The sequence below is a fragment of the Pteronotus mesoamericanus genome, unplaced genomic scaffold (genome assembly GCF_021234165.1).
Source record: "Pteronotus mesoamericanus isolate MK-2021 breed Mesoamerican mustached bat unplaced genomic scaffold, CSHL_Meso_final contig_64, whole genome shotgun sequence".
Lineage (NCBI taxonomy): Eukaryota > Metazoa > Chordata > Mammalia > Chiroptera > Mormoopidae > Pteronotus > Pteronotus mesoamericanus.
Genome location: NW_026555224.1, coordinates 5,191,747 through 5,217,722, shown reverse-complemented (window position 1 = coordinate 5,217,722; position 25,976 = coordinate 5,191,747). Strand labels below are relative to the sequence as shown.

The 25,976-nt window shown below is 34.1% G+C and overlaps 1 protein-coding gene across 1 annotated transcript in view; it reads left to right on the top strand.

Moving 5' to 3' along the window:
• Positions 1-25,976, top strand: part of LOC129076783 (phospholipid-transporting ATPase ABCA3-like) — a 242,139-nt gene that overhangs the window by 149,884 nt on the left and 66,279 nt on the right. The window contains exons 18-22 of the mRNA XM_054580937.1: positions 556-859; positions 5,239-5,488; positions 5,657-5,865; positions 13,114-13,326; positions 20,436-20,606. Coding sequence (XP_054436912.1) covers positions 556-859; positions 5,239-5,488; positions 5,657-5,865; positions 13,114-13,326; positions 20,436-20,606 — 1,147 coding nt within the window. The remainder of the gene's footprint in view (positions 1-555; positions 860-5,238; positions 5,489-5,656; positions 5,866-13,113; positions 13,327-20,435; positions 20,607-25,976) is intronic.

Genomic DNA, 25,976 nt, shown 5'->3' with positions numbered 1-25,976 from the left:
TATTACAGAAGGGATTATTTTCGAATCAGTATGATTCTCAGTGTGGGAAATCTCTTTGAGTTGCCCAGCATTTCTTTTATTCTTCCAATGATTTATTCTACCTATAAAGCATCCTGGTGTTCTTGACTATAAGAAGCCTGAGGAAAATCATCCTGCTGTGATTTTAAGTATATTATATCAAAATCTAGGACTTAAATATTTTATTTGATTCCTCATAGCAAAGGTCAGAAAACTTTATGTAAGGAGATGATAAATAGGCTTTGTGAGCCATATAGTTTCTGTTTCAATCACTTAGCCCTGTCATTCTAGCAAAAAGCAACCATGGGTAATACAGAAATAAATGGGTATGGCTGTGTTGACCCCTGCCTTATACAGACAAAAGTCTGAGCATACTCTTGTACATTATCATACTATGTTTGGAATCTATTCCAAGTATTTAGAAACTTTATGTATCTCTACCGTAAAATTCCAGTGTTCATCCTAATAATTTCAATGTGAATGACCTATTTAGGTCTATGAATATTGTAATGTTATGTTTCTCTCTTCTTTCTTCAGTACTCCCTCTGCCACCAGCAATTCCGTGCCATGTTCATAAAGAGGGCAATATTCAGTTGGCGTAACTGGAAACTTGTTTTGCTGCAGATACTGGCACTTCTAGCTTCACTTACCTTTCTCTTAGAGACTGATAAGTTTTCACATAGTAACAATGATGAAAAGCTCAGACAAATGAATTTGGGTCAATATGGTCAAACCATTGTGCCTTTATCTATTTCTGGGAATTCTAATCTGACTCTGACTTTCTTAAAACATCTTAAGAGTATGCTGGAGTATGACAACCACACACTTAAGGAAGTGCAAGGTAAGGCTCATTAAGAAAAAGATTGTTCTTAAATGATGACCTGGTTGTGTGACTTGTAAAGAAGGATCTTAACTGTATATATGGCTACCTGCTCCATTCTCTTCCAGTTAGTCACCAATTTTATAGAGGCAGCTCAGAATCAAGAAATATCCACTTTAAGTCTACTAACCTCAAAACTTTAATTATTTGTGGAGGCACTTTGGATCCAGGTTGCGTATATGACACTTGTTTTTCCCTTAAGTTAAAAAACAAACAAAAAACAACAACAAAAAAACAACACAGTGCCAAAATACAGTACCTTGAAGTTACACATGAGGTTTCTTGTTTGCTTGGTTGGTTGGCTTTTAAAGATATTGTAGGAATGTAATATATCACATAAATCTATGCCCTAGAGAAATATTGGTCCCAAGCTATTATTTCATCTCCTACATCTTCCCTATCATTCATGTTGCCACTTTTTTATTTTAGCCATTCTGGTAGGTATGTAGTAATATTTCATTGTTGTTTTAATTTGCTTTTCCCTAATGTGCACTTTGACCTCTTTTTCAAGTGTTTATTTGTCATCCATATATCATTTTAGTGAAATGTGTGTTTATGTCTTTTGCTCCTTTTAAAAATTAATGGCATTTTCTTTCACTTATGAGAGATCTTTATATATTTTCTCTCATATGTTGACTGTCTTTTCATCATCTTAATGGGTTTTGCAGAACAAAAGTTTTAATATGATGAAGTAAATCTGTTAAGTTTTTCTTATATGGATTGTGTATTTTTTTCCAAGTCTGAAACTCTGCATAGCCCTAGATAATGAAGATTTTTCTCATGAAAGGTTTATAGTTTTCTGAAAGTTTTATAATTTTACATTTTACATTTAAGTTCATGATCCACTTCACATTAATTTTAGTTTTATGTATAAGATGTGCTTCAAGGTTAAATTTTTTGCCTATGGATGTCCAGTTCAGCAACATTTGTTGAATGACAATATCCATTTAAATATTTTGCACTTTCATAAAAAATGAGTTAGGCATGTGTGAATCTATTTTTGGGTTCTCTACTCCATGAATCTATATATTTTAGTGTATTTAAAATATGGTAGACTGATTCCATCCACTTTACTCTTGTTTTTCAAAATTGTTTAGTTCCTTTGATTTTCCATATAAATTTTAGAATAATTTTATCTATACCTATAAAAATTTGTTGGGATTTTTATAGGAATTGGATTAAATCAGTATATAAATTTGAGGATAATTGGCATCTTTACTAAGTTGGGTTTTCCAATCCATGAACACAATAGTGCCTCCATTTAATTAGAAGTGTTTTGTTATTTTTTTAATTTCTTTTTTTAATTTCTTTTTTTATTTTTTTCTTTAAATTTTATTTTAATTTATTTTTTCAAATACATTTGTCTCTGCCAACCCCCCACCACTTTCCCTTGCCCCCTCCCTCCTTCCCTCCCTCAGTTCTTCCCCTTTGGTTTTGTCCATGAGTCCTTGCTATATGTTCCTTGACTTTCCCCTTCCCTTCCTTTTCCCCACCCCCCTCCCTCCTTCCGTCTTGTCTCTGTTGATTTCTTTTCCTTTCAGTGTTGCTGGTCTTATTTTCCTTACATCTTTGTATTGTTAGAAGTGTTTTTTTAATTTCTTGTATCAGTGTTGCATATTTTTATCATTATGAGTTATGCACATATTTCTTAAATTTACAACTAAATATTTCATTTTTGAACAAAATTAAATAGTATTGTATTTTTAATTTTGGTGTCCATATATTTATTCTAATGTATAGAAAAGTTGGTTTTTGTAAATTTATGTTATATCCTGCAACCTCAGTGAACTCATTTATTAGTGCTAGAAACTTTTTGTTGATTCCTTGAAATTTTTCAATATAGACAGTTATGTCATCTGCAATTAAAAGCGGTATTATTTCATTTATGATTAATATTCAGATTTTTCCTATCCATGCTTTTTATTGCAATGGATTGAACCTTCAGTGCAAAGCTGAATCAATGGTGAGAGTGGACATTTTTTTCCTGTTCTTAGTCTTAGGAAGAAAGTATAGAGCTTTTCACCATTAAGTATAGTGTCAGTTGTAGGGATTTTGTAAATGTTCTGTATAAAGTTGAGGAAGTTTGGCTCTGTTCCCATATATTCAGTTCTTATCATGAATGAGTACTGAGACTTATCAGATGTTTGTTTTTTCCTGGATAGATTGATATGATCCTGTGATATTTCTTCTTCAGCCTATTAATATGGTAGATGACATTGATTTTTAGATACATAACCAGACTTGCATCCCTAAAATAGACCCTACTTGGTAATAATGTATTATTCTTTTTTAAATATTTCTGAATAATATTTGCTAATATTTTTCAAAAAAATTTACACCTAATTCATGAAAAATATTGTTCTGTAATTTTCCTTTTTGGTACTCACTTTGTATGGTGTTGCTATCAGAGTATTACTAGCTGCATAAAATAAATTGAGAAATGCTCCCTTCTCTGTTTTCTAAAACATATTGTGTATAATTAGTGTTGATTTTTCCTGAAATACCTTGTAGAATTCTCCAGTGAAAACATCTGGGCCTGGAGATTTGGCTGGGGGAGAATTTTCAATTTACGAATAAAATTTCCTTGATAGTTATAATTACTCATTTAATCTATATTATATTGGGTGAAATAAGCAATAGTTTATATTTTGAGGAAGTAGTCCATTTCATCTAAATTGTCAAAGTTATGTGTGTGGAAGTGTTCATGGTATTCCTTTATTATCCTTTTGATATCCCAGTATCTGTAGTGATCTCTCATGTCATTGCAAATATTGGTAATGTTTTCTCTCTTGTTTCCCATTCTTTTTTATACTGTGCTGTTGGCTTGTTTTTCTAATTAACCTGTCTTTCAGTTTCCTGTCTACTTTTCATTTGTATCCAACCTGCTATGTTATATATTGGATTCTTTTTTTTTTACATTTTTTTAAATTTATTTTTTCAAATACATTTGTCTCTGCCTTCCCCCCACCACTTTCCCTTGACCACTCCCTCCCTCCCTCTACTCTTCCCCTTTGGTTTTGTCCATGAGTCCTTGCTATATGTTCCTTGACTTTCCCCTTCCCTTCCTTTTCCCCGCCCCGCCTCCCTCCTTCCCTCTTGTCTCTGTTGGTTTCTTTTCCTTTCAGTGTTGCTGGTCTTATACTGGATTCTTAATTGTAATTACTGCATTTTTTTTTCAATTGTAACATCATTTTTTTCTGTGGACTCTAGATATCTGGTAAATCCTCTATTTCTAATGTCTAGTTTACCTGTGGATCTGTTTCTATTATCTGTGCTCTTTCTTGGTTCTGGTTTTGTTTGTTTTTTTTTGTATTTAGAAATTTTCTCTTTTAAAAAGTTTTATTGTTGTTCATTTACAGTTGTCCCCATTTTCCCCCCATTACTCTCTCCTGCCCTACCCACCCCCCAACCTCTCATGTCCCCAATCCCCCCCATTGTCTTTGTCCATGGGTACTTTATACATGTTCCTTGACTTGACCCTTCCCTGTCTTTCCCCTGTTATCCCCCACCCCTCTGATCACTGTCTGTTTTTTATTTCCATGTCTTTGGTTCTATTTTGCTCACTTGTTTGATATATTTAGAAATTTTCTAATTGAATGCCAGATATTATGTGCGAAATTATAAGTATTTTGTATGAGGTTATCTTCTCCTGCAATTTCTGATGGGCAATAAGATTAAAGAAAGATCTAAATCTAATCAGGATCTAATTAGATCTAATCTAATAAGTGATTTGATTCTGGGTTGAAATCTTTATAAGAACTGCTCTATTTCTTAATATTACTACCAGGGTATAGCCTTCCATGAGCCCTGTTGAGAGCTGGAGGATTTACCTAAAGACACCACCACCGTTAATATATCTAAAATGCCTCAAAGAGAAAAAGAGCATAGAATGTTTGTCTTACTTCAGTGCATTTCCATTCTTCCAAGGTCTTGAGCCCCAAATGTTGATTGCTTTTCTACATACATAATACCTTTAAATGGGTGATCTTTAATTTTTTATCCACTTTTTTCATTTTCTCAGAAAGGTTTTGTCTGCTGTAAGATAAGCAATAAAAACTATAAGTGAAAGTATTCATAGATCAATTTAAGACATATAAGTTGGAAGAGTCCATACCATGTTACTTGTGTTTTCTCAGTGAAGTAGGAGTTTAGGTTATAGGCAATGAAGTAAGAGAACTTGGAATTTAAAGATACAATGCTTAAGGAGAATGGCAAATATTTGAAATAACCACTATCAGAATATTCAAAGGGATAATAAATAAAATGTGTTTCTTCTCCAATATATATTGTAGATGATCTGTAATGTAGGTAAACTGAACAATACTGTGTCCTTATCCTAGGTGATCTAGTGAAATATTTGATGGAAAATGAAGATTGTATTCATTTATGCATCGTTGCATTTTCTATTGAGGTGAAGAGAGATAAAATAATATTTACTGGTATGTTCAACAATCAAGCATACCATTCACCATCCCTGACCCTGGCAATGTTAGACAACATCCTTTTCATGTCAATTTCTGGCCCCGATGCTTTCATAACAGTCTCCAATAAACCTCAGCCACATTCTACTGATAAGGAACACAGTGAAACGTATGTTGTTGTTTTTTGTTGTTGTTGTTGTTAGAATAGAATTTTATGCTTTAAATGCTTTTATTCCAATCTGATCATATTTGTGTGATTAAAATTAGCTGTTGATAGAAATCTGTATTTTCTGCTATGTTGATTTTTGTGTATCTACTTTTGTTCCTTCTTCTCCAGGGTGTCAAATGGACATCAGGTGGCCTTAAACATACATTTTGGCATGGCTATTTTGATTAGTGGCTTTTGTCTACTGACCGTGACTGAGAGAGTCTCTAAGGCAAAGCACATCCAATTTGTAAGTGGGGTCTATGTCCTTGCATACTGGATCTCTCCTCTGCTGTGGGATCTCATCATCTTCTTCATAACCTGCTGCTTGCTACTAGTGAGTGTTAAAGTTTTTCTGAAAGCTATTTAACTTCTATACCCCATGTAACATTCCTATTCTCTAGTTATACCATAAACCTAACTTTGTGGATAAACTACCTTTGCTTGTTATTTTATAAAACACACTGCAATACGTGTAAATTTTAACCAAGAGGCATGATAAAGAAAATCTTTAGAATCATTATTCTTTAATAATTTTTGTGAGCTGAATTATGTCCCCCAAAATTCATATGTTTAAGGTCTAACCACTAGTTCCTCAAAATGTAACTACATTTAAAGATAGAACCTTCAAAGAGGTGATTAAGTTGAAATGAAGCAGTTTGGGTGGGTCCTAATTGAATATGACTGGCATGCTTTATAAGAAGAGGAAATTTGAACATACAGAAACACACCAGGGGTGTGCAAGCACTGAGGAAAGACCATGTGAGAACAGAACAAAAATGTGGCCACTTACCAGCCAAGGAAAGAGCCCTACAAAGAACCAACCCTGCTGATGCCTTGATGTTGGACTTTCAGCTTCCAGAACTGTGAGAAAGTAAGTTCTGTTGTTTAAGACACCCAGTAAATGGTGTTTTTTATGGCAGCTGTAACAAACTAATATAATAGTCAAACATTGGGAACTATCTATTAACCATCAAAAGTAAAATAAATAAAGGAATGAAGATACTAAGGAGGGAACTATACGGCAATGATAAAAAATAAAGTAGAACTATATTTGACAACATGGATGAATCTCAAATTCCCATAAAAGAAGTCAGATATAAAAGGATACATATTGTACAATAATGTTAATAAAAAGTTCATACTACAGATAATACTGTACAGTAAGTCCTCACTTAATGTCATCAATAGGTTCTGTGACTTTTAGAAAAATGACATATAATAAAACCAGTTTTATCATAGGCATCTTGTCAATGTTACAATGAAAATGTTGAATGAAATGACACCATTTGAGGACTTGCAATACTATATTTCAACATTTAGGGATGCATGCCTAGGTGATCTGTTAGAAAATATAAAGAAAATAGTTTTATGGTAAAAGTCAGAATGGTGATTACTTTTACAAGAGTTGGAAGAGTTCACAATAGGTTTCTTCAGGTACTGGCATTATGGTAGTTGCCTACAAGGTTATTTTGCTATAATTCATTGTGATAACTCATTTTTGACTTTTTAAAAAATTAATTAATTATTTTTTACAAATATATTTTTGTCTTATGTACTCTTTCAGGTGTGTGTTACACTTCATAATAAAAAGTTTACAATTTTTACTGGAACACTTTGCATGTTCATTTAAGGATTAATTTGGGTAGAATCTACATATTTATAATGCAAAGTCTTCTTGTCCAAGAAAAAAGTATGTTGCTTATTTATCCAACAAGGAATTTGACTTTTCTTTCAAATAGGTTATGATCTGTGACATTGAAAGATTGATTAAAAACCTTCAATCCAAGGACTCCTAGGTCATTCTAACTTTACTTGATTACTTCATTGTATTTATTCCATTTAGGTGTATAGCATGCCTATTCAGAAATAAAACAATCATAGCTATAAGCATTGAATTCAATGATGGCCTGATAATTTTCTCTATTGCTATTGCTACTTACACCATGCACATCAGTCATCAACTGTATAATGACTATTTTTAGCTTAACCTTACTATTTACTTCTTGGTTTTCCTGCTACATAATTGTGCAACTTCCCCAAAACACAACCCTGATAGTTGTAGAGCAACTGCAATACTAATAAGATAAATATTTCCAGAAATTTCTTTCCTCGAAAAACTACAAGTACATCTCCACCACCACCACCACCACTATGCATTAAATTTAGGTTCCTCTAATTTTGTGCTTCATTATCTGGTTTTCTATTTTAGTTAAAAATTTAGAAAGAGATAGTGACATTAGAGGAATGACAGTGTGAGAGATCCCCTTGGCCTTTCCCCTTGAATTTTTAACTATCTGAACAGCTACAACTCAACAATGGATCCATGCTCAATACACAAACATGCATAACAGACACATGTATTAAAACATCTGAAGGTGGGTAAGTGGGAACAAAACTGAGATGACACATGGATGCAGCCCAGAGACCACTGTAGGACTCAGCATGAAGAGGTAAGGAATCAGCTTGCCACTGGCATTCCCTTCAACTAGGAGGAGTAAAGAGATTCATTGAGCATTTCTGCAGGAATAGAAAGTACCAGCTGCAGCTGAGCCCTACAGTGATGAAGGATAGAAGTGCAGCCACAGTTGACTGGCAATTGACATTCCAGATGGAAAAACAAAGCCCCGTACCTTGGCTGCCTTCCCTTAACCTCCCAGAACTTATTTCCCCTCACCCTTCCTTTTAGATAGAAGAGCACATTATCTGCAAACCCGAGAACAGGTATTACAGAACCACTTATTCCCCGAGCAACATGTGCACTCTACAACTAATCCCGAGGTTAGATGGAGGTGCAGGAGAAATGTCATGCAGGTCCACTGGTCAACATTGTTGGGAGAGTAAAATAACAAAAGAGGCAGCCCACTTCCCCCAGCTCATTCCACCCCCATGCACCACAGCTGCACTGCTGATGCCATCAGGCTGTGAAAGAGTAGCACTGGGATTTCACAGATTTGGAACCCAATTTCCCACCACATTCCCCTGCAAGGGTGGTCCACTGGGACCAAGGTGACCACATTACACAGGCCATTTTCCACCACTCCACAGAAATCTGAAAAGCCAGGGAAATGAAAGAGAGCTAAAAACCTTGGGATTCAGCACCACCTCCTGGAAAGCAATAGAAAGGCTTCTTATCAATCCACTAGAGAAGTGCCACTCATGCATAGATGCCTAGACAGAGAAGGAATCCATCAAATACCACAAATAACCATGGTAACAAGCAACTCAGAAAGAAAGTGAAAAATCTCCAGAAATTTTACTTAAAGACATGGAAATATGTTACTTAAATGACAGAGAATTCAAGATTACAGTTCTTTAAAAAAGTCAATGAGTTGCAAGAAAACAGATAGACAGTTTAATGAACTCAGAAACAAAATCAATAAAAAAAGTGAGCACAAAGCCAAAGAGACTGAAACCTTAAAAAAGAGCCCAATATAAATCCTGGAGATGAATAACTCAGTAAAAGAGGCCAAGAATTAACTAGTGAGCATAGGAAATAGGGCTGACTAGATGGAGGAAAGAATTAGTAACATCAAAGATATAAACCTAGGAATGACACAGAGGGAAGAAGAGTGAGACTTCAGCATTAAAAAAAAATAATAATAAAAGAGCTCCACAAAAAAATATGACTCCACCAGAAAAAAAGCAATATAAGAATAATAGGCATACTACAAATAGAAGAGAGGGAGAAAGGAACAAAGAGCCCATTTTAACAAATAGTTGATTAGCATTTCCCAAACCTATGGCAAGAGCTGGATCTTCAAATACAAAAAGCAAACACAACAACTAGTTACCTCAATCCAAAGAGACATTCTCCATAACACACTTTATTAACACTGCCAAAAATTAATGACAAAAAAAAAAAAGAATTCCCAAGGCAGACAAGGAAAAGAAGAAAGTAACCTATAAAGAAAAGTCCCTTAGGTTATCATCAGACTTCTCAGCAGAAACTCTACAAGCTAGAGGAGAGTAGAATCAAACATTCAAACTACAGAAATAAATTACCAGCCAAGAATAATATATGTAGCAAAGGTATCCTTTAGATATAAAGGAGAAATAAAAACTTTTCAAGACATACAGCAGCTGAGAGAATTTACCACCAGAAGGGCTCCATTGCAACAACTACTGAAGGTGGTTATTCTACCTTAAACAAAGAACACAAGATTACAAAACTCTAAAGTCTCCCAAAAATCACAGTGTAGTTAGGGATAGTTTGTGACAACAAAAACATAAAAGGGGAGCAGGAATATGTCTGAATTTGCAAAGGGGGATGGAGATAAGATGCATTAAGAAGAAAAAGAAGTACTCTATATATAAAAACTTCTTTTTCATTAAGCTAATGACAACCACACCCAAAACTGAAACACATAACTTTAAAAAAAAGAGGAAACAGGAAAAAAGTATGGAATACCATCAAACATAAACAACAGACAGACATACAAAAGAAAAAAAACAATAGAAGCACAAAGGTACTAGAAAACAAAAGATAAAAACATGGCTACAGACAACCCTAATGCATTAATAATTACCCTAAATGTAAATGGACTAAATTCACCAATAAAAATGCACAGAATAGCAGATGGATCAAAAAGCAAAATCCAACCATGTGCTGCCTTTAGGAGACACCTAAGCTACAAAGACAAAGATAAACTTAAAGTGAAAGGGTAGGAAATGATTCTCCAAGCAAATGGTATCCATAGAAAAGCCGATGAGGCCTTACTTATACATGACAAAGTATATTTCAAGATAACAAATGTCACAAGAAACAAAGATGGGCATTTTATAATGATAAAGGGGACACTACATCAAGAACACATAGAACTTCTTAATATATATGCACCCACGCAGGGAGCACTGAAACATATAAAGCAATTACTAATAGAACAGAGAGAAACTGACAAAAAACAATCATAGTAGGAGACCTACACACCCCACTATATACTAACAATGAAATTTTAGGGAAAAAAATTCCTTTTCAACTGCTATAAAAAGAATAAAATATATAGGAATAAATTTAACAAACTTTAAAAAAGCTGTATACTGAAAATTACAAAGCATTATTGAGAGATTGAAAAAGATAAAATGAAATGGAAAGATAACCCATGTTCATGGTTTGGAAAAATCAGCACAGTTAAAATGATCGTATTACCCAAAGCTATATACAAATTTAATGCAAACTTTATCAAAACCCCAATAACATTTTTAAAAGAAATAGAATCCAAAAAAATCATCAGATATTTATAGAACCACAAAATACCCCAAATAGTCAAAACAATTCCGAAAATAAAAAGTCAGAAGTATCACACTACCTGGCTTTATATTATACTACAGAGCTATGACAACCAAAACAGCATGGTATTGGCATAAAAACAGACACGTGAACCAATGGAACAGAATTTAGATCCCAGAAATTAAACCACATGTCTATGGGCAAGTAATTTTTGATAAAGGAGCCACATACGCACAATGGAGAAACGATTGCCTCTTCAATAAATGGTGCTGGGAAAATTGGAAAGCCACATGGAAAAGAATATTAAAAAATGAAATTAACTACAGCTTGTCCCCATGAACAAAAATTAATTCAAAACAATAAATTACATAAAGAAAACATAGGTACTAAATTTATGGACCTTGATCTTTGAGAAGATTTTATGAATTTGACCCCAACAGCAAGGGAAGTAAAGGCAAAATAAATGAATGGGACTGTATCAAACTAAAAAGCTTCTGCACAGCAAAGAAACTGCCAACAAAACAAAAAGATAACCAACAAAATGGGAGAAGGCATTTGCAAACAACAGCTCTTACAAGGGGTTAATAATTTTTTAAAAACTCATATAACTCCACGTCAAACAAAAAATCCAATTAAAAAAATGAACAAAGGACCTGAGCATACCCTTCTTCCAAAAAGATATACAAATTGGCAACAGATATATGAAAAGATATTCAACTTCACTAGCTGTTAGATAAATGCAAATCAAAACTACAGTGAGACCACCTCACATTTGTTAGAATGGCTATTATCAACAAGACAATTAATGACACATGTTGGAGATGTTTTGGAGAAAAGGGAACACTCCTTCACTGCTGGTGGAAATGTAAACTGGTACAGCCACTATGGAAAACAATATGGAGGTTCTTCAAAATATTAAGAATAAAGTTACCATATAACCCAGCAACTTCTCTTCTGGGTACACACCCCCAAAATTTGAAAACATTTATTCACAAAAACATGCACCACTATGTTCATTGCAGTATTAGTCATGGTGGCCAAGACATGGAAACAACCAAATTATCCTTATATAGATGACTGGATAAAGAAAATGTGGTACATATATACTGTAGAATACTACTCAGCCATAAGAAAAGATGAAATACCACCCTTTGCAACGACATAAATGAACCTTGATAATATCATGCTAAGCAAAATAAGTCAAATCAGAAAAGTCAAGAACCATGTAAGATCTCTCATATGTGGGATATAAAACTGAAACTCATAAACACAAACAACAGCGTGGTAAGTTACCAGGAAGAAGGGAGTAAAGGGATAGTAAGAGTAAAAGGGGCCAAATATATGGTGATGGACAAAGATTTGACTTTGGGTGGCAGGCACACAATGCAATATACAGATCCTGTATTACAGAAATGTACCCTTAATACACATATGATATTATTAACCAATATCACCACAATAAATTTAATTTAAAAAAATAGATGGATGTGGATACTATGGAAAGCCTTTGTTGCTGCATGTAATTATTTAGTAGAATGGACTATGGAGAAATAGAAGAAAAACAAGTTAAAACACAAAACAGAGTAATAACAAGAATATTTTAAAGAATGGGAATGGTATTTTGGAATGCCAGTATTAATAAATGTGAACAGTATAGACTCTGGAGACAATAACTTTGGCTAATTTTGACTATGCCACTTTCTAGTGGTCTTAGGCAAGCCACTTAACTGATTTGTAAAATGAGAATAAAAATACTACCTTGCTTACCTCACTGGTCTGGTGAAAAAAAACACTATGAAAGGAAAAGTACTTAGAAGAAAAAAAATTAGAAAGATGTTCCAGAGTCGAAAAAGTGGATGCAATGGGAGTGGGAGAATGGAATAGAACTAAAAGACCCAGTGTATAGGTGGACATCAGCGATAGGAAAGGTATGTAATCAAAAGAAAAAATGTATTTGAAAAAATAAAGAAAATAAATTAAATGAAATAAAAGAAAAAAATCTTTGAAGAAATAGTCTCTCTTTAGAGAAATAATCTGCTTTCTCAGACAGTTGATAATTTGGATTATTGAGGGAACATATATTGATTTTATTTATGAGTTAAAAAAATCTCTTCCAAGGAAAATAAATAAATAAAGGGAATTACAGAAGTTCTGCTGCCTGGACTTCCCTCTGGGAAAAAGGAGATGGCTGGGGTTGTTTTGTTTTGTTTTGTTTTGATTAAGAGGGAAAACTATTTAAGTAATGAGTACTTCTGTGCTAAGGAGAGGGCTTGCTATTTCATTCTCCAAATGTTCTGACTTTATTTTTGTATGTAGGTCTCACTTGCCTTTATCTCTGTGTCCTCTGTGTTTCAGGGAGTGTTTAAATTCTGCCAGTTGGATGTGTATCTCACAGATTACCACTTCCTGGACACAATGCTGATCTTCATGCTGTACGGCTGGTCTGCCATTCCCCTCATGTACCTGCTGAGCTTCCTGTTTTCTAAAAGTACTTCTGCCTACATCAAACTTGTGTTGTTCAACTACCTTTCAGGCATTTTCAGTGTCCTCATAGATACCATATTTCAATTTGGTAAGTGTAAGGGCTTCATAAGATGCTTTCTTCCTTATAAGACAGCAGTAAATAAATAACAGAGGACATTAGTAGACAATTAAGTTCCAGGTTGTGGGAAAATCCTGAACTCAATGTAAATCAGTAAAAATTACTTTGAGTGGCTGGGATACTATGCCAGATTTGTTAGAGTCATCTTTGAATTGAAGTGATAGGACTGAACCTGATATATAGGCCCTCTGACTAGATCCCTCCTCTCTATCCTAACATCCTATAGCTCTATCACATAACTTAGGGAATTGGTTTTGCACAAGATTTTGGGAATTTTAGGAGCATTTGTTCATGTGACTAATTTGTCAGAAACAGAGAATAAATGAAAATAAAAGAGCAGATTTCTCCTTAAAAGGTCAGGCCTCAAAAAGTTAGAATAAATTATATCAAAAATACATTGACCCCAGGCACTTACTATCTTTAAAAGTGTTATCCTTTGATACTGTGGCACTTCATAGTGTGGTGATAACAGGGAAGAATGGAGAGGAATCTTGAGTTCTTGGGAGAGGCCTACAGTTTTATTCAGAAAACATTTTATGGGGTGGCCCTTCTTCCTTAAATTAATGAAAAAGCAAAAGACCCTGAGCAGTCAAACAAGATTTTCCAGGAAGAAGAAAAACTCTGTATGCACCTGATATCCTTACAACTAAGCCAGTTTCCCTTCCTTTGTGGCCTGATTTCTGTAGTATTCTCACATTTGCATCTCCTCTCTTTCCTTCTCTGACATGAAGTTGAACTGGCTTCAGCATCTGATCACTTCCTCCCTCCCTGTTGTCAGAGCTTCACAAACACAGGCTTCTTGCCTCATTCCTTTAGTCCTTCACCTGTCATAAAAGAGTGAGTGTTTCACATGAGCAAGACTTAAGCCTCTGGATAGCAGACCAAAAAAAAAGTTTTAAGAGATTTGCATTAGCACTCATTCTCAAGGAATCCCCAAATTATGGAAGGCAAATGTGTATATATATTGCACACCTCTTCAAAAAGAAATGTTGTGTTATGTAGGATGACTTTCCTGAAAGCATTTGATCTGTAACCTAGAATAGGTTAAATCATTTAAGGGGATAAAGAGAAATAACTATATACTTGTATAAATATATAAATACATAGATACAGACAGCACGATGGTGATAGCTAGAGGAAAAGAGGGACAGGGGAAAATGGAGGTACATGGGGGTGGAGAGAGACTTTGCTTGGGCCTATGGGCACATTATGCAGTGTGCAGATGAGATTTTGTTGAGATATACACTTGAAACCTATATGGTTTTGTGAACCAATGTCACCCCAATAAACTCAATTTTTTAAAATTTTTAAAAATTAATTTATTTATTTTTCCAAATACATTTGTCTCTGCCTTCCCCCCACCACTTTCCCCTGCCCCCTTCCCACTTCCCTCCCTCAATCCTTCACCACTTTGGTTTTGTCCATGAGTCCTTGCTCATGGGGCAAGTCAAGGCATAAACTCAATTTTTAAAAAAATAAGAAATTACTGTTTTGGAAAGATTAAAAAAACATTTTTGGGGATAAAAATTTTGCAAAGAGTCATGAATCATGAGAGCAAAAAAAAAAAAAAAAAAGCCAGTAGATTTGGAAATTAGAATGTCAAAGGAGACTTCCAGTGAAAAGCAGCAGAACACTGCAAATGATACTCTGCCAAAATAATGAACTGGAAAAAAGTATGGGATTGGTATAGGCCAACAATAAAGTAGAAGCACATGTCCTTGAAGGTATGCAGGCATTAAAGGTAGATTTGATGTGAGGTTATTGATGGAAACTGGTGACCTTAATTTCACATTTTCATAAGATGTGATGAACACAGAGGTCAGAATAAAAAGCATAAAAGCACATCCAACAAAGTTTTAGTAGCTTCCTATCTAAAACTGGACATTAAAAAGACCATGTCTTCATTATAAGGGTAAACAGAATTTAACTAATGCCAAAAATAGAACACAGAAAGGAAATTTATAAAGTTTGAATTTGGCACTGGAAAAAGGAATAGTAATTCTCTTTGGAATTGTAACCACAGGAAAGTACCCATATAGTTTAGTTCTGAAATTATTGTACCTATGTAAGCCAAAAAACATGACCTGATCATTTATTTCAAATAAGTTCAGTTGATTTTCTCCCCAGTTGAGTGGTAAAAGCATGCATAATTCTGAGACTTTAAAGTATTCCCACAGGTAAATTATCTAGAGAACTTGAGATCAGGTTAAAATAGCAAAAGGAAAAAAAAAGAAGCAAGGCCTTAAGAGCAAATGCTAGCAGAAACCACAAACTGTAAAATCAAAATCAGACCTGCAAAATTTAAGATTTAGGGATTTTTAGAAGAGAATATAAAATATGTATTTTTAAATATTTAAATTGTAATAGTCAAGTATATGAACAAATGACAGAATGTATAATAATAAAACATACAATACATATATGTGTATTATAGATACATATATATGTATGCATTATAAATATATATATGGATATGGAGACAGAGAACAAGCGGATTTGAAAAAGATCCAAAAAGAATCTTGAAAATGAAAAAATATTTTTAAAGATTGTATTTATTCATTTTTAGAGAGACGAAGAGGGAGAGAGAGAGAGGGAGAGAAACATCAGTGTGCAGTTGCATCCCACACACCCCCTACTGGGGGCCTAGCCTGCAACTCAGGCGTGTGTCTTCGACTGGGAATTGAACCAGCAATCCTTTGGTTCACAGGCCAGAGCTCAATTCACTGAGCCACACAAGCCAGAGCAAGAATTAATAATAATTTTAATTTAAAAAAACTCAACAGACAGAAGTATCAGAATATCACACACAGTTGAAACTGTTGAGAGAATTTGTGGTTAAAGATGAATACAAAAGAAATATACTTACTGTATTTCATGAGATGACAAGATGGAAAAATATTAAAGAATTGTGAAAAAGCCATGGAGGATAGAGTGAGAAGTTCCAATATTCTGGTAAAGAAAGAAATAATAGAAGAGGAAGAAATAATATTGGAAAGATAGAGGCTGAAAATATTTCTGGGTGGAATATCTGAGATTTTCCTGCCTACGTTCTCCTCTAGGATTTTTATGGTGTCGCAACTTATATTTAAGTCTTTTATCCATCTTGAGTTCGTTTTGGTGTATGGTGTGAGTTGGTGGTTGAGTTTCATTGTTTTGCATGTAGATGCCCAGATTTCCCAATACCATTTGTTGGAGGCTATTTTTACTCTATTTCATGCTTCTACCCACTTTGTCAAATATTGACTAACCATAGAGAAATGGGTTTATTTCTGAGCTCTGTTTTACAATGAGTGGAGCGAAAACTGTGGTACATTTACACAATGAAATACTACACAGCAGAAAGAAAGAGGAGCTCCTGCCCTTCATGGTGGCATGGATGGAACTAGAAAGCATTATGCTAAGTAAAATAAGGCAGGTGGTGAAAGACAAATACCATATGATCTCACCTATAAGTGGAACCTAATCAACAAAACAAACAAGCAAGCAAAATATAACCAAAAACATTGAAATAAAGAACAAACTGACAGTAGTCAAAGGGGAGTGGGGAGAGGGATAACGAGGAATGAAGGAGAAGGGTCATCAAGGAAGAGGTATAAAGGAGGGTAGGAGTGTGGGAGGTATGGGTGGATGGGATGGGGAGAGTGGTGGGGGGGAGTGGAGGCAATTGTACTTGAACAACAATAATAAAAAAGAAAAAGAAAATAAAACATAAAAAATAAATTAAAAGAAGAAAGAAATGGAGGAAGGAAGGAAGGAAGGAAGCCGACGATTTCCAGAACTGTTGAAACTCTGAAATCTTCAGTTTCAGAAATCCCACTGAATCATTTTTTTTGTCTTCCAACTAGAACCATGTTTATTTTTTAAAATTTATTGTTTATTATTTTTATTCAGTCAAAATACTGAGAGCTACTTAAAATAGTAGGCAAATCATACAACATCATAGAAGGAGGTATTAGCATAACTCTCTTTTAACAAAAGTATTAAGCAGGGAAAGACATTCAATAAATGTTATATATTAAATAATACAGTTAATAAACTTGAATCAATGGGTATATAGAGAACAAAGGATCCCAAATCCATGTTTAAAAACACACATGGATTCCTTACATGTAAATTGACTAGGTGACATATCATGTAGATTAATATATGACACATTCATTGCCATTTTGTAATTAAATCAGTAATCAGTAACAAAAAAAAAACTGGGAAAAGAACATACAATTGGAAGTTTTAAAACATTTTTTGACAATACAAAGAATATTTATTTTTATGCATTCACAAAGAAACATTGGAAGTTGGTTTAGAATACTATTAAATATATAAAATACTTAGAATTAAATTTCTTTTACACTTTAAAATTTTATTTTTATTAATTTTTTATTGTTGTTCAAGCATAATTGTCTCCATTTACCCCCACACTCTCCCCCGCCTCACCCCACCCCCACCCTTAATCCTACACCTCTCTGTTTGTCCATGGGTCCTTTATACATGTTCTTGGTGACCCTTCCCTTTCTTTCCCCCATTATGTCCCTCACCTGACCCCTCTGGTTACTGTCAGTTTGTTTTTTATTTCAATGTCTCCGGCTGTATTTTTGCTTGCTTGTCTGTTTTCTCAGTTAGGTTCCTCTTATAGGTGAAATCCTATGGTATTTGTCTTTCACTGCCTGGCTCATTTCGCTTAGCATAATGCTCTCCAGTTCTACCCACACTATTGCGAAAGGTAGGAGCTCCTTTTTTCTCTCTGCTGCATAATATTCCATTCTGTAAATGTACCATAGTTTTTTGATCCACTCATTTACTAATGAGCACTTAGGTTGCTTTCAGCACTTGGCTATTGCAAATTGCGCTGCTATGAACATTGGGGTGCATAGGTTCTTTTGAATTGGTGTTTCAGGATTCTTAGTGTGTAATCTCAGCAGTGGAATTGCCAGATAGTTGGAAAGACTAATAAAATTGAGATAAATATTAGGTATAAAAAGTATACAGTATATATATTTGTTACATATTAACAAGTAAGATGATATGATAAACAATGTTAAGACACCAAACTAAGAACTTCAAATTGTTACATTTCTAGAAAAAAATGAAATTCCCTAAATCTGATTTACAAAGTAATAGAAAATTTAAATTGTTCTACAAGAATTCAAGTAGTTAATAGTTTAAATTAGTTTAACACAGAAAACACAAGGCCTAGATGAGTCTTCTGGTAAGTTCTATATTGTCTTCCAGCTAATACAGAGAAGAATAAGGTAATACTTTCAACAATTTCTATGAGATTATCAAAAGCCTCATGACATAAACTGACAAGATAATCATGAACTAATTTCATTCATGAATATAGATTCAAAAATTCTAAACAAAATATTAGCAAACTGAATCTAAGAAGGTTGTTTTTATATTAGAAAATATAGAAATAAAGTTCCTATTTAAATGAGTTAATGATAAAAACATAATTACTATCACACTAAATGCGGAAAAATCAACTATACTTGATAAAATTTATCAAGTATATAGGTAAATATATATCAAGGTAAATAAGATTGAGAGAAAAGTGCCTAATTTTATAAATGGCAAAACTCTATAGCAAATATAATATTCAATGACTCATTAAAACCATTTCTTTCAAAAAATGAAGAACTGGATGAGAGTGACTACTATTACCATTTCTATTAAACATTACACAATAGGTCTTAATCAGTCATGCAATGTAGAAGAAAAATAAAATAAATTCAGAATAGAAAGAAAGAAACTACCATTATTCAAAAATGCTACAAATCTGAGAGACTGTTATTTGAGTGTGTAAAACAAATGCCAAGGCCAGTCAAGTGAGCACATGAAACATCTTCACTAGGACTCTCCAAAGAACTGGCATGTCAACATTGTGTATCTAGATGTCATACCAGGTTTAGAGTATTTTACAATTTGGTTGATTTATATTCTGTTCTGAACAGTAAATGCCCATGCTGAACTAGATGATATTTATTTTTAATAACACATTTTAATAACACAATGAATGAACACATTCATTGTTTTATCAAGTAAGATATTGTTTTTCTTCCTCACCAAAGATCTTTCTCCTCTTTGGAGGTTAGAAGATATTCATGGTTGCTACTGGATGAGCCCAAAAGATACAAGTGTATCTGTGCTGAGTAGTATGGTAGCCACTAGCTACATGTGGCTATTTAAATTTATATTTAAATGTATTGAAATTAAATTCCATTTAAAATTCAGTTCCATAGCCACACTAGCCACATTTCAAGTGCTCAATAGCCACAAATGTATGTTAGCACAGCCCTAGAGCTTTTCTATAATCATGAAAAGTTATATTAGATAATACTGATCTATAAAATTAGTGCCATTTTTGGCATCTGTTCAAATGGACAATATCCAAAATTCAATCTGGATCGAGTATTTGTTCCTATATAAAGTTAAAACCTATACAAGACAGAATTACTATGGCTTTGGCACTTAAGGTTTTACTGTTTGGTCATCTCTTTTTTGCTCAAAGTGTCTTATGTGAACTTCCTTTTCAGCCTTTTATCTTCTTTCCCCAAAACTGAATTCATTATCAAAATTCTACAATGCCAATTCATAAATTAAGCATGTTCATATCCCCAGGAACTTAGCCTCTAATTATTATTTACATTAAATACATTCTTTGGAAAGATATTTGTTATCCATTAACTGGTTTCTTTGAAGATTGTTGTACTTTCAAATATATCATAATTTTCCTACTTGTTCCCTACTGTTGAATTTTAGGCTGTATCTCTTACATTTACCTCCCTTACTTGGTCGATTAGGTTTAAAAGTATGAAAAATAGACAGTAATTGATTCCTGTTCATAATGGGTGCCAGGAAGACTTATGTGGACACCCACTTAATCAAGAAGGCTGTTCCAAATTCTTCAATTATCAACATAAACTGTCATGATCTATCAAGTGGAACAAACCTTTTAGAAAGTAATCAGTACTTTTCTAGTACAATCATCTGGTTTTTAATTCTCTGATCTTGGTTTGATAATAAATTGGAGGATTTGTTGTCCTTTCCTATAATGATATCTTATCTTATCATCTTTTTAGAAGTTGAACATAATGTGTCAAATGCCACCAGAACTTTCATGCTTAAGTCATTATTACTCTTTCCCAACTACAATCTGGCGAAGTGCATCACTGACTATTTTACTTTCTACCAGATGAAAAAATTGTGCTCCATAAAAAAACATGCTGCCTACTTAAATTGTGAAAAAGAAAGTAAGTATTTTTGGAGTTTCTAAATTTCTAGGAAGTAAGTCCACGAGACATGAGGGAAATCCACCCTTACTTCAAAGGAGAGAGGCCACATGTTCAGCACATGGAGTCATTTTACAAGACTGGGGGGGAAAAAACCTTTGTAAATACAATAAAATCTCAAAAGCAAAACAAATCCAAGGTAAATTTAAAGTTGTCATCAGATACAGAACTAAGCTGCTAATAACCAATCATGTAGTAACTTTACATACATATTAAATCTTCACAAACTCAAGTTGAAATTTTTTAACTTTATTTTTAGTGTTGACACAATTATAGATGATCTTTGTTCCCCTCCTTTGCCCATTTCTACCGAGCCCCCACCCCTTCCTTTTGGGTACGAGCACACTGATATCTGTGTCTTTGAGTTATGCATATATGATCTTTGGCCAATCCCTTCACCTTTCATCCAGTCCCTCCATTCCTCTTCCCAATGACAGCTCAGCTGTTCCATGTATCCATGCCTTTGTTTCTATTTTGTTCACCAGTTTACTTTATTCATTAGATTCATATATAAGTGAGATAATATAGTATTTGTATTTCTCTGATGGGTTTATTTCACTTAATAAAAAAACCTCCAGGTCTATCCATACTGTAGCAAAAAGGTAAGATTTCCTTCATTTTTACGGCTGCATAGTATTCCATTGTGTAAATATATCACAACATTTTTATACACATACTGATGTGTATATATACATATACTGAGTATATATACATATACTGATGGGCACTTGGGCTGTTTCCAGATTTTAGCTATTATGAATAATGCTACTATGAACATAGGGGTGCATATATTCTTTCAAATTGGTATTTCAGGATTCTTAGGACATATTCCCAGAAGTGAGGTCACTGGGTCACAAGGTATTTCCACTTTTTAAGTTTTGAGATAATGCCATGCTGTTTTCCACAGAGGCTGCACCAGACTGCATTCCCATCAACAGGACACTAGGGTTCCCTTTTCTCCACATCCTTGCCAGTACTTGTTGATTGGTAAGGTATTGATAGTAGCCATTCTGGTGGGTGTGAGGTAATAACCTCACTATAGTTTTAAATTGCATCTTTCTGATGATTAGTGACATTGAACATTCTTTCATATGTCTCTGGGCCCTCTGTATGTCCTCTTTGGAGAAGTGTCTATTCAGGTCCTTTGCCCAATTTTTTTTCTTATTTATTTATTTACTTATTTATTGTTCAAGTACAGTTGTCTCCATTTTCCTGCCACCACTCTCCCCTGCCCCACCAACCCTCACCTCCCACCCTCAGTCCTTGCCTGTTTTGGCTTTCTCCGTGGGTCCTTTATACATGTTCCTTGATGACCCATTCCCTTTTTTTCCCCTTCCCCCTCCCCTCACTTACTGGCAGTTTGTTCTTTATTTCAATGTTGATGGTTATATTTTGCTTGCTCATTTGTTTTGTTGATTAGGTTCCACTTATAAATGAGATCACATGGTATGTCTTTCACAGCCTGTTTTACTTTGCTTAGCACAATGCTCTCCAATTTCATCCACGCTGTCACGAAGGGTAGTAGCTCTTTCTTTCTTTCTGCTGCATAGTATTCCATTGTGTAAATGTACCATAGCTTTTTGATCTACTCATTTACTGTTGGACACTTAGGCTGCTTCCCGCACTTGGCTATTGTAAATTGTGCTGCTATGAACATTGGGGTGCAGAGGTTCTTTTGAATTGGTGTTTCGGGATTCGTAGGGTATAGTCCCAGCAGTGGAATTGCTGGATCAAAAGGCAATTCCATTTTTAGCTTTTTGAGGAAATTCCAAACTGTTTTCCACAGTGGCTGCACCAGTCTGCTTTACCCAATTTTTGATTGGATTGTTTGTCTTCCTGGTTGTGAATTGTATAAGTTCTTTATATATTTTGGAAACTAACCTGTTATAAGACATGTCATTGGCAAATATGTTCTCCCATACAGTGGGTTACCTTTTCATTTTGTTGATGGTTTCTTTTACTTTGCAGAAGCATTTTAGTTTGATGTAGTTCCATTTGTTTATTTTTTTTCCCTTTGTTTGCCTTGACCTAGGAGACATATTAACAAAACATACTGCTATGAAAGATGTTTGAGATTTTCCTGCCTACATTTTCTTCTAAGATTTTTTATGGTTTCATGACTTATACTGAAGTCTTTTATCCATTTTGAGTTTATTCTCATGTATGGTGTAAGTTGGTGGTCTAGTTTTATTTTTATTTTTTTGCATGTACCTGTCTAATTTTCCCAACACCACTTATTTAAGACATTGTTTAATTAATTGTATGCTTTTACTTCCTTTGTCAAGTATTAATTGACCATAAAGACATAGGTTTATTTATGGGCTCTCTGTTCTGTTCCATTAATCTGTATGCCTGTTCTTATGCTACTACCAGACTGTTTTGATTATAGTGGCCTTGTAAAGTTTGATATCAGATATTGTGACACCTCAACTTTGTTCTTCTTTCTCAAGATTGCTGAGGCTATTCAGGGTCTTTTTTGGTTCCGTATAAATTTTTAGAATATTTGTTCTAGATTTGTGAAATATGCCATTGTATTTTAATAGGAATTGCATTGAGTCTATAGATTGCTTTGAATAGCATGGATCTATTAATGATGTTAATACTTTCAATCCATGAACACAGTATATGCTTCCACTTATTTGTATCTTTTTCAATTTCTTCAATGTTCTATATTTTTTTAGTATAGGTCTTTCACCTCCTTGTTTATACTTATTCCTAGGTTCCTTATTTTTGTTGTTGTTGTTGCAATAGTAAATTGGATTGCTTTCTTAGTTTCTTTCTCTGATATATCATTATTGGTGCATAAAACTGCCACTAATTTTTTTTATTTCTGAATATTAATTTTTTATCTTTCTACTTTGCTGAATTCATTTATTAGATCAAGCAGACTTGTTGTGGAGTCTTTTGGATTTTCTATGTACCATGTCATGTCACCTGCAAATGATAACATTTCTACTTACTATTTTTAAAATGTGCATGTCTTTCATTTCTTCTTTCTTGTCTGATTGCTGGCTAAAACTTCCAGTACTATGTTGAATAAGAGTAGTGAAGGCAGTAATCCCTGTCTTGTTCATGATTTTAAGGGAAACACTTTTAGTTTTTGCCCACTGAGTATGATGTTGGCTCTAGGTTTTTCATATATGGCCTTTATTATGTTGAAGTATATTCCTCTATTTCCATTTTGCTGAGAGTTTTTATCATAAAAGGGTGTGGATTTTTTCAAATGCTTTTTCTGCATCTATTAATATGGTTATCTAGTTTTTATCCTTCATTTTGTTTGTGTGTTGTATCACAGTTATTGATTTGCAAATATTGTACCAATCTTGTATCCCTGGACTAAATCTAATTTGATCATGGTGTATGATCTTTTTAATGTTGCTGGATCCAGTTTGATAATATTTTGTTGATGATTTTATCATCTATGTTTATCAGATATTAGTAATTTTCTTTCTTTGTAATGTCTTTATCTGTTTTTTTTGTTTTTTTTTAAATAAGGTTTTGTTTATTTAAAGCAAAGAAATTTGGGGGTCAGATTTGATACGTTCTTACTGAGGACTTACTGCTTTTTTGTAATAAGGTTTTATGTCAGGACAATTTTGAATTACAGAAAAATAAGAGAGTACAGAGAATTCCCATATATCCCACTCTCCGTTTCTTTTTTTATTTATGTCTTACATTAATATGGTACATTTATGCAATTGATGAACCAATATGGATACACTGCTATTAACTAAAGTTCATACATAGCTTATTCAGCTTTTCAACATTTTCACCTGATGTCTTTTTTCTGTTATAGCTTGTTTTTGATGACTTTGACAATTTTGAGAAGTACTGGTTAGGTATTTTGATTTTTAATTTTATTTTATTAAGATTTTATATATATATTTTTTAAATTTTATTTTAATTTATTTTTTCAAATACATTTGTCTCTGCCAACCGCCCACCACTTTCCCTTGCCCCCTTCCTCCTTCCCTCCCTCAGCTCTTCCCCTTTGGTTTTGTCCATGAGTCCTTGCTATATATTCGTTGAATTTCCCCTTCCCTTCCCTTTCCCGGCCCCCCCGCTTCCCTCTTGTCTCTGTTGATTTCTTTTCCTTTCAGTGTTGCTGGTTTTATTTTCCTTGCATCTTTGTATTGTTGGTTAGGTTCCGCTTATAGGTGAGATCATATGGTATTTGTCTTTCGCCCCTTGGCTTATCTCACTTAGCATAATGCTCTCCAGTTCCATCCATGCTGTCGCGAAGTTTAGTAGTTCTTCTTTTCTTTCTGCTGAGTAGTATTCCATTGTGTATATGTACCATAGTTTTTTGATCTAATCATCTACTGATGGGCATTTAGGTTGCTTCCAACACTTGGCTATTGTCAATTGTGCTGCTATGAACATTGGGGTGCATAGGTTCTTTTGTATTGGCGTTTTGGTGTTCTTAGGGTATAGTCCCAGCAGGGGAATCACTGGATTAATATATAAAAAAGGTTTAGTTTCAACAAAGAATAAAGTAATAATCAAAATAACACATCATCACAATGAGATTATTAAGTATTAAAAATCTTGGTAATATCAAATATTGGTAACTGTGAAAGGAACTGGGTATTATATAGACACTTTTTCTTCATCTTCTTAAAGCAGTCCCTTTAGCATATTTTACAGTGCTGGTTTCGTGGAAGAGTATTCTTTTAGTCTTCTTTTGTCTAGAAAGCCCCTTATTTCACCTTCCATTCTAATTTAGAGCCTCGCTGGCTAGAGCACTCTTGGTTGCAGGCCTTTGCTTTTCACGACTTGGAATATTTCTTGCCATTCTCTTCTGGCTTGCAGTGTTTCTGTTGAGAAGTCAGCTGCTAGCCATATGGGGGCTCCCTTATATGTTACTACTTCTTTCTCTCTTGCTGCCTTTAGGATTCTCTGTTTGTCTTTGATATTTGCCCTTTTAATGATGATGTTTCTTGGAGTGGGCCTCATTGGGTTCCTCTTGAATGGGACCCTCTGTGCTTCCTGGACTTGTATGACTTTTTCTCTCCTCCAATAAGGGAAGTTTTCCATCATTACTTTTTCAAACAGGTTCCTTATCCCTTCTTCATCCTCCTCTCCTTCTGGTATCCCTATTATATGGATATTATTACATTTCAGGTTGTCCTGCATTTCCCTCAATGCCTCTTCATTCTTTTTGAGTCTTTCTTCATTTTCTTGCTCTTTCTGGGAGCTTTTTTCTACCTTGTCCTCCAGCTCGCTGATTCGGTCCTCAGCTTCCTCTAGCCTGCTTTTGATTCCATCTACTGTGTTGTTCAATTCAGAAACTGTATTCTTCATTTCCTCTTGTCTCTTATTGATAGTTTC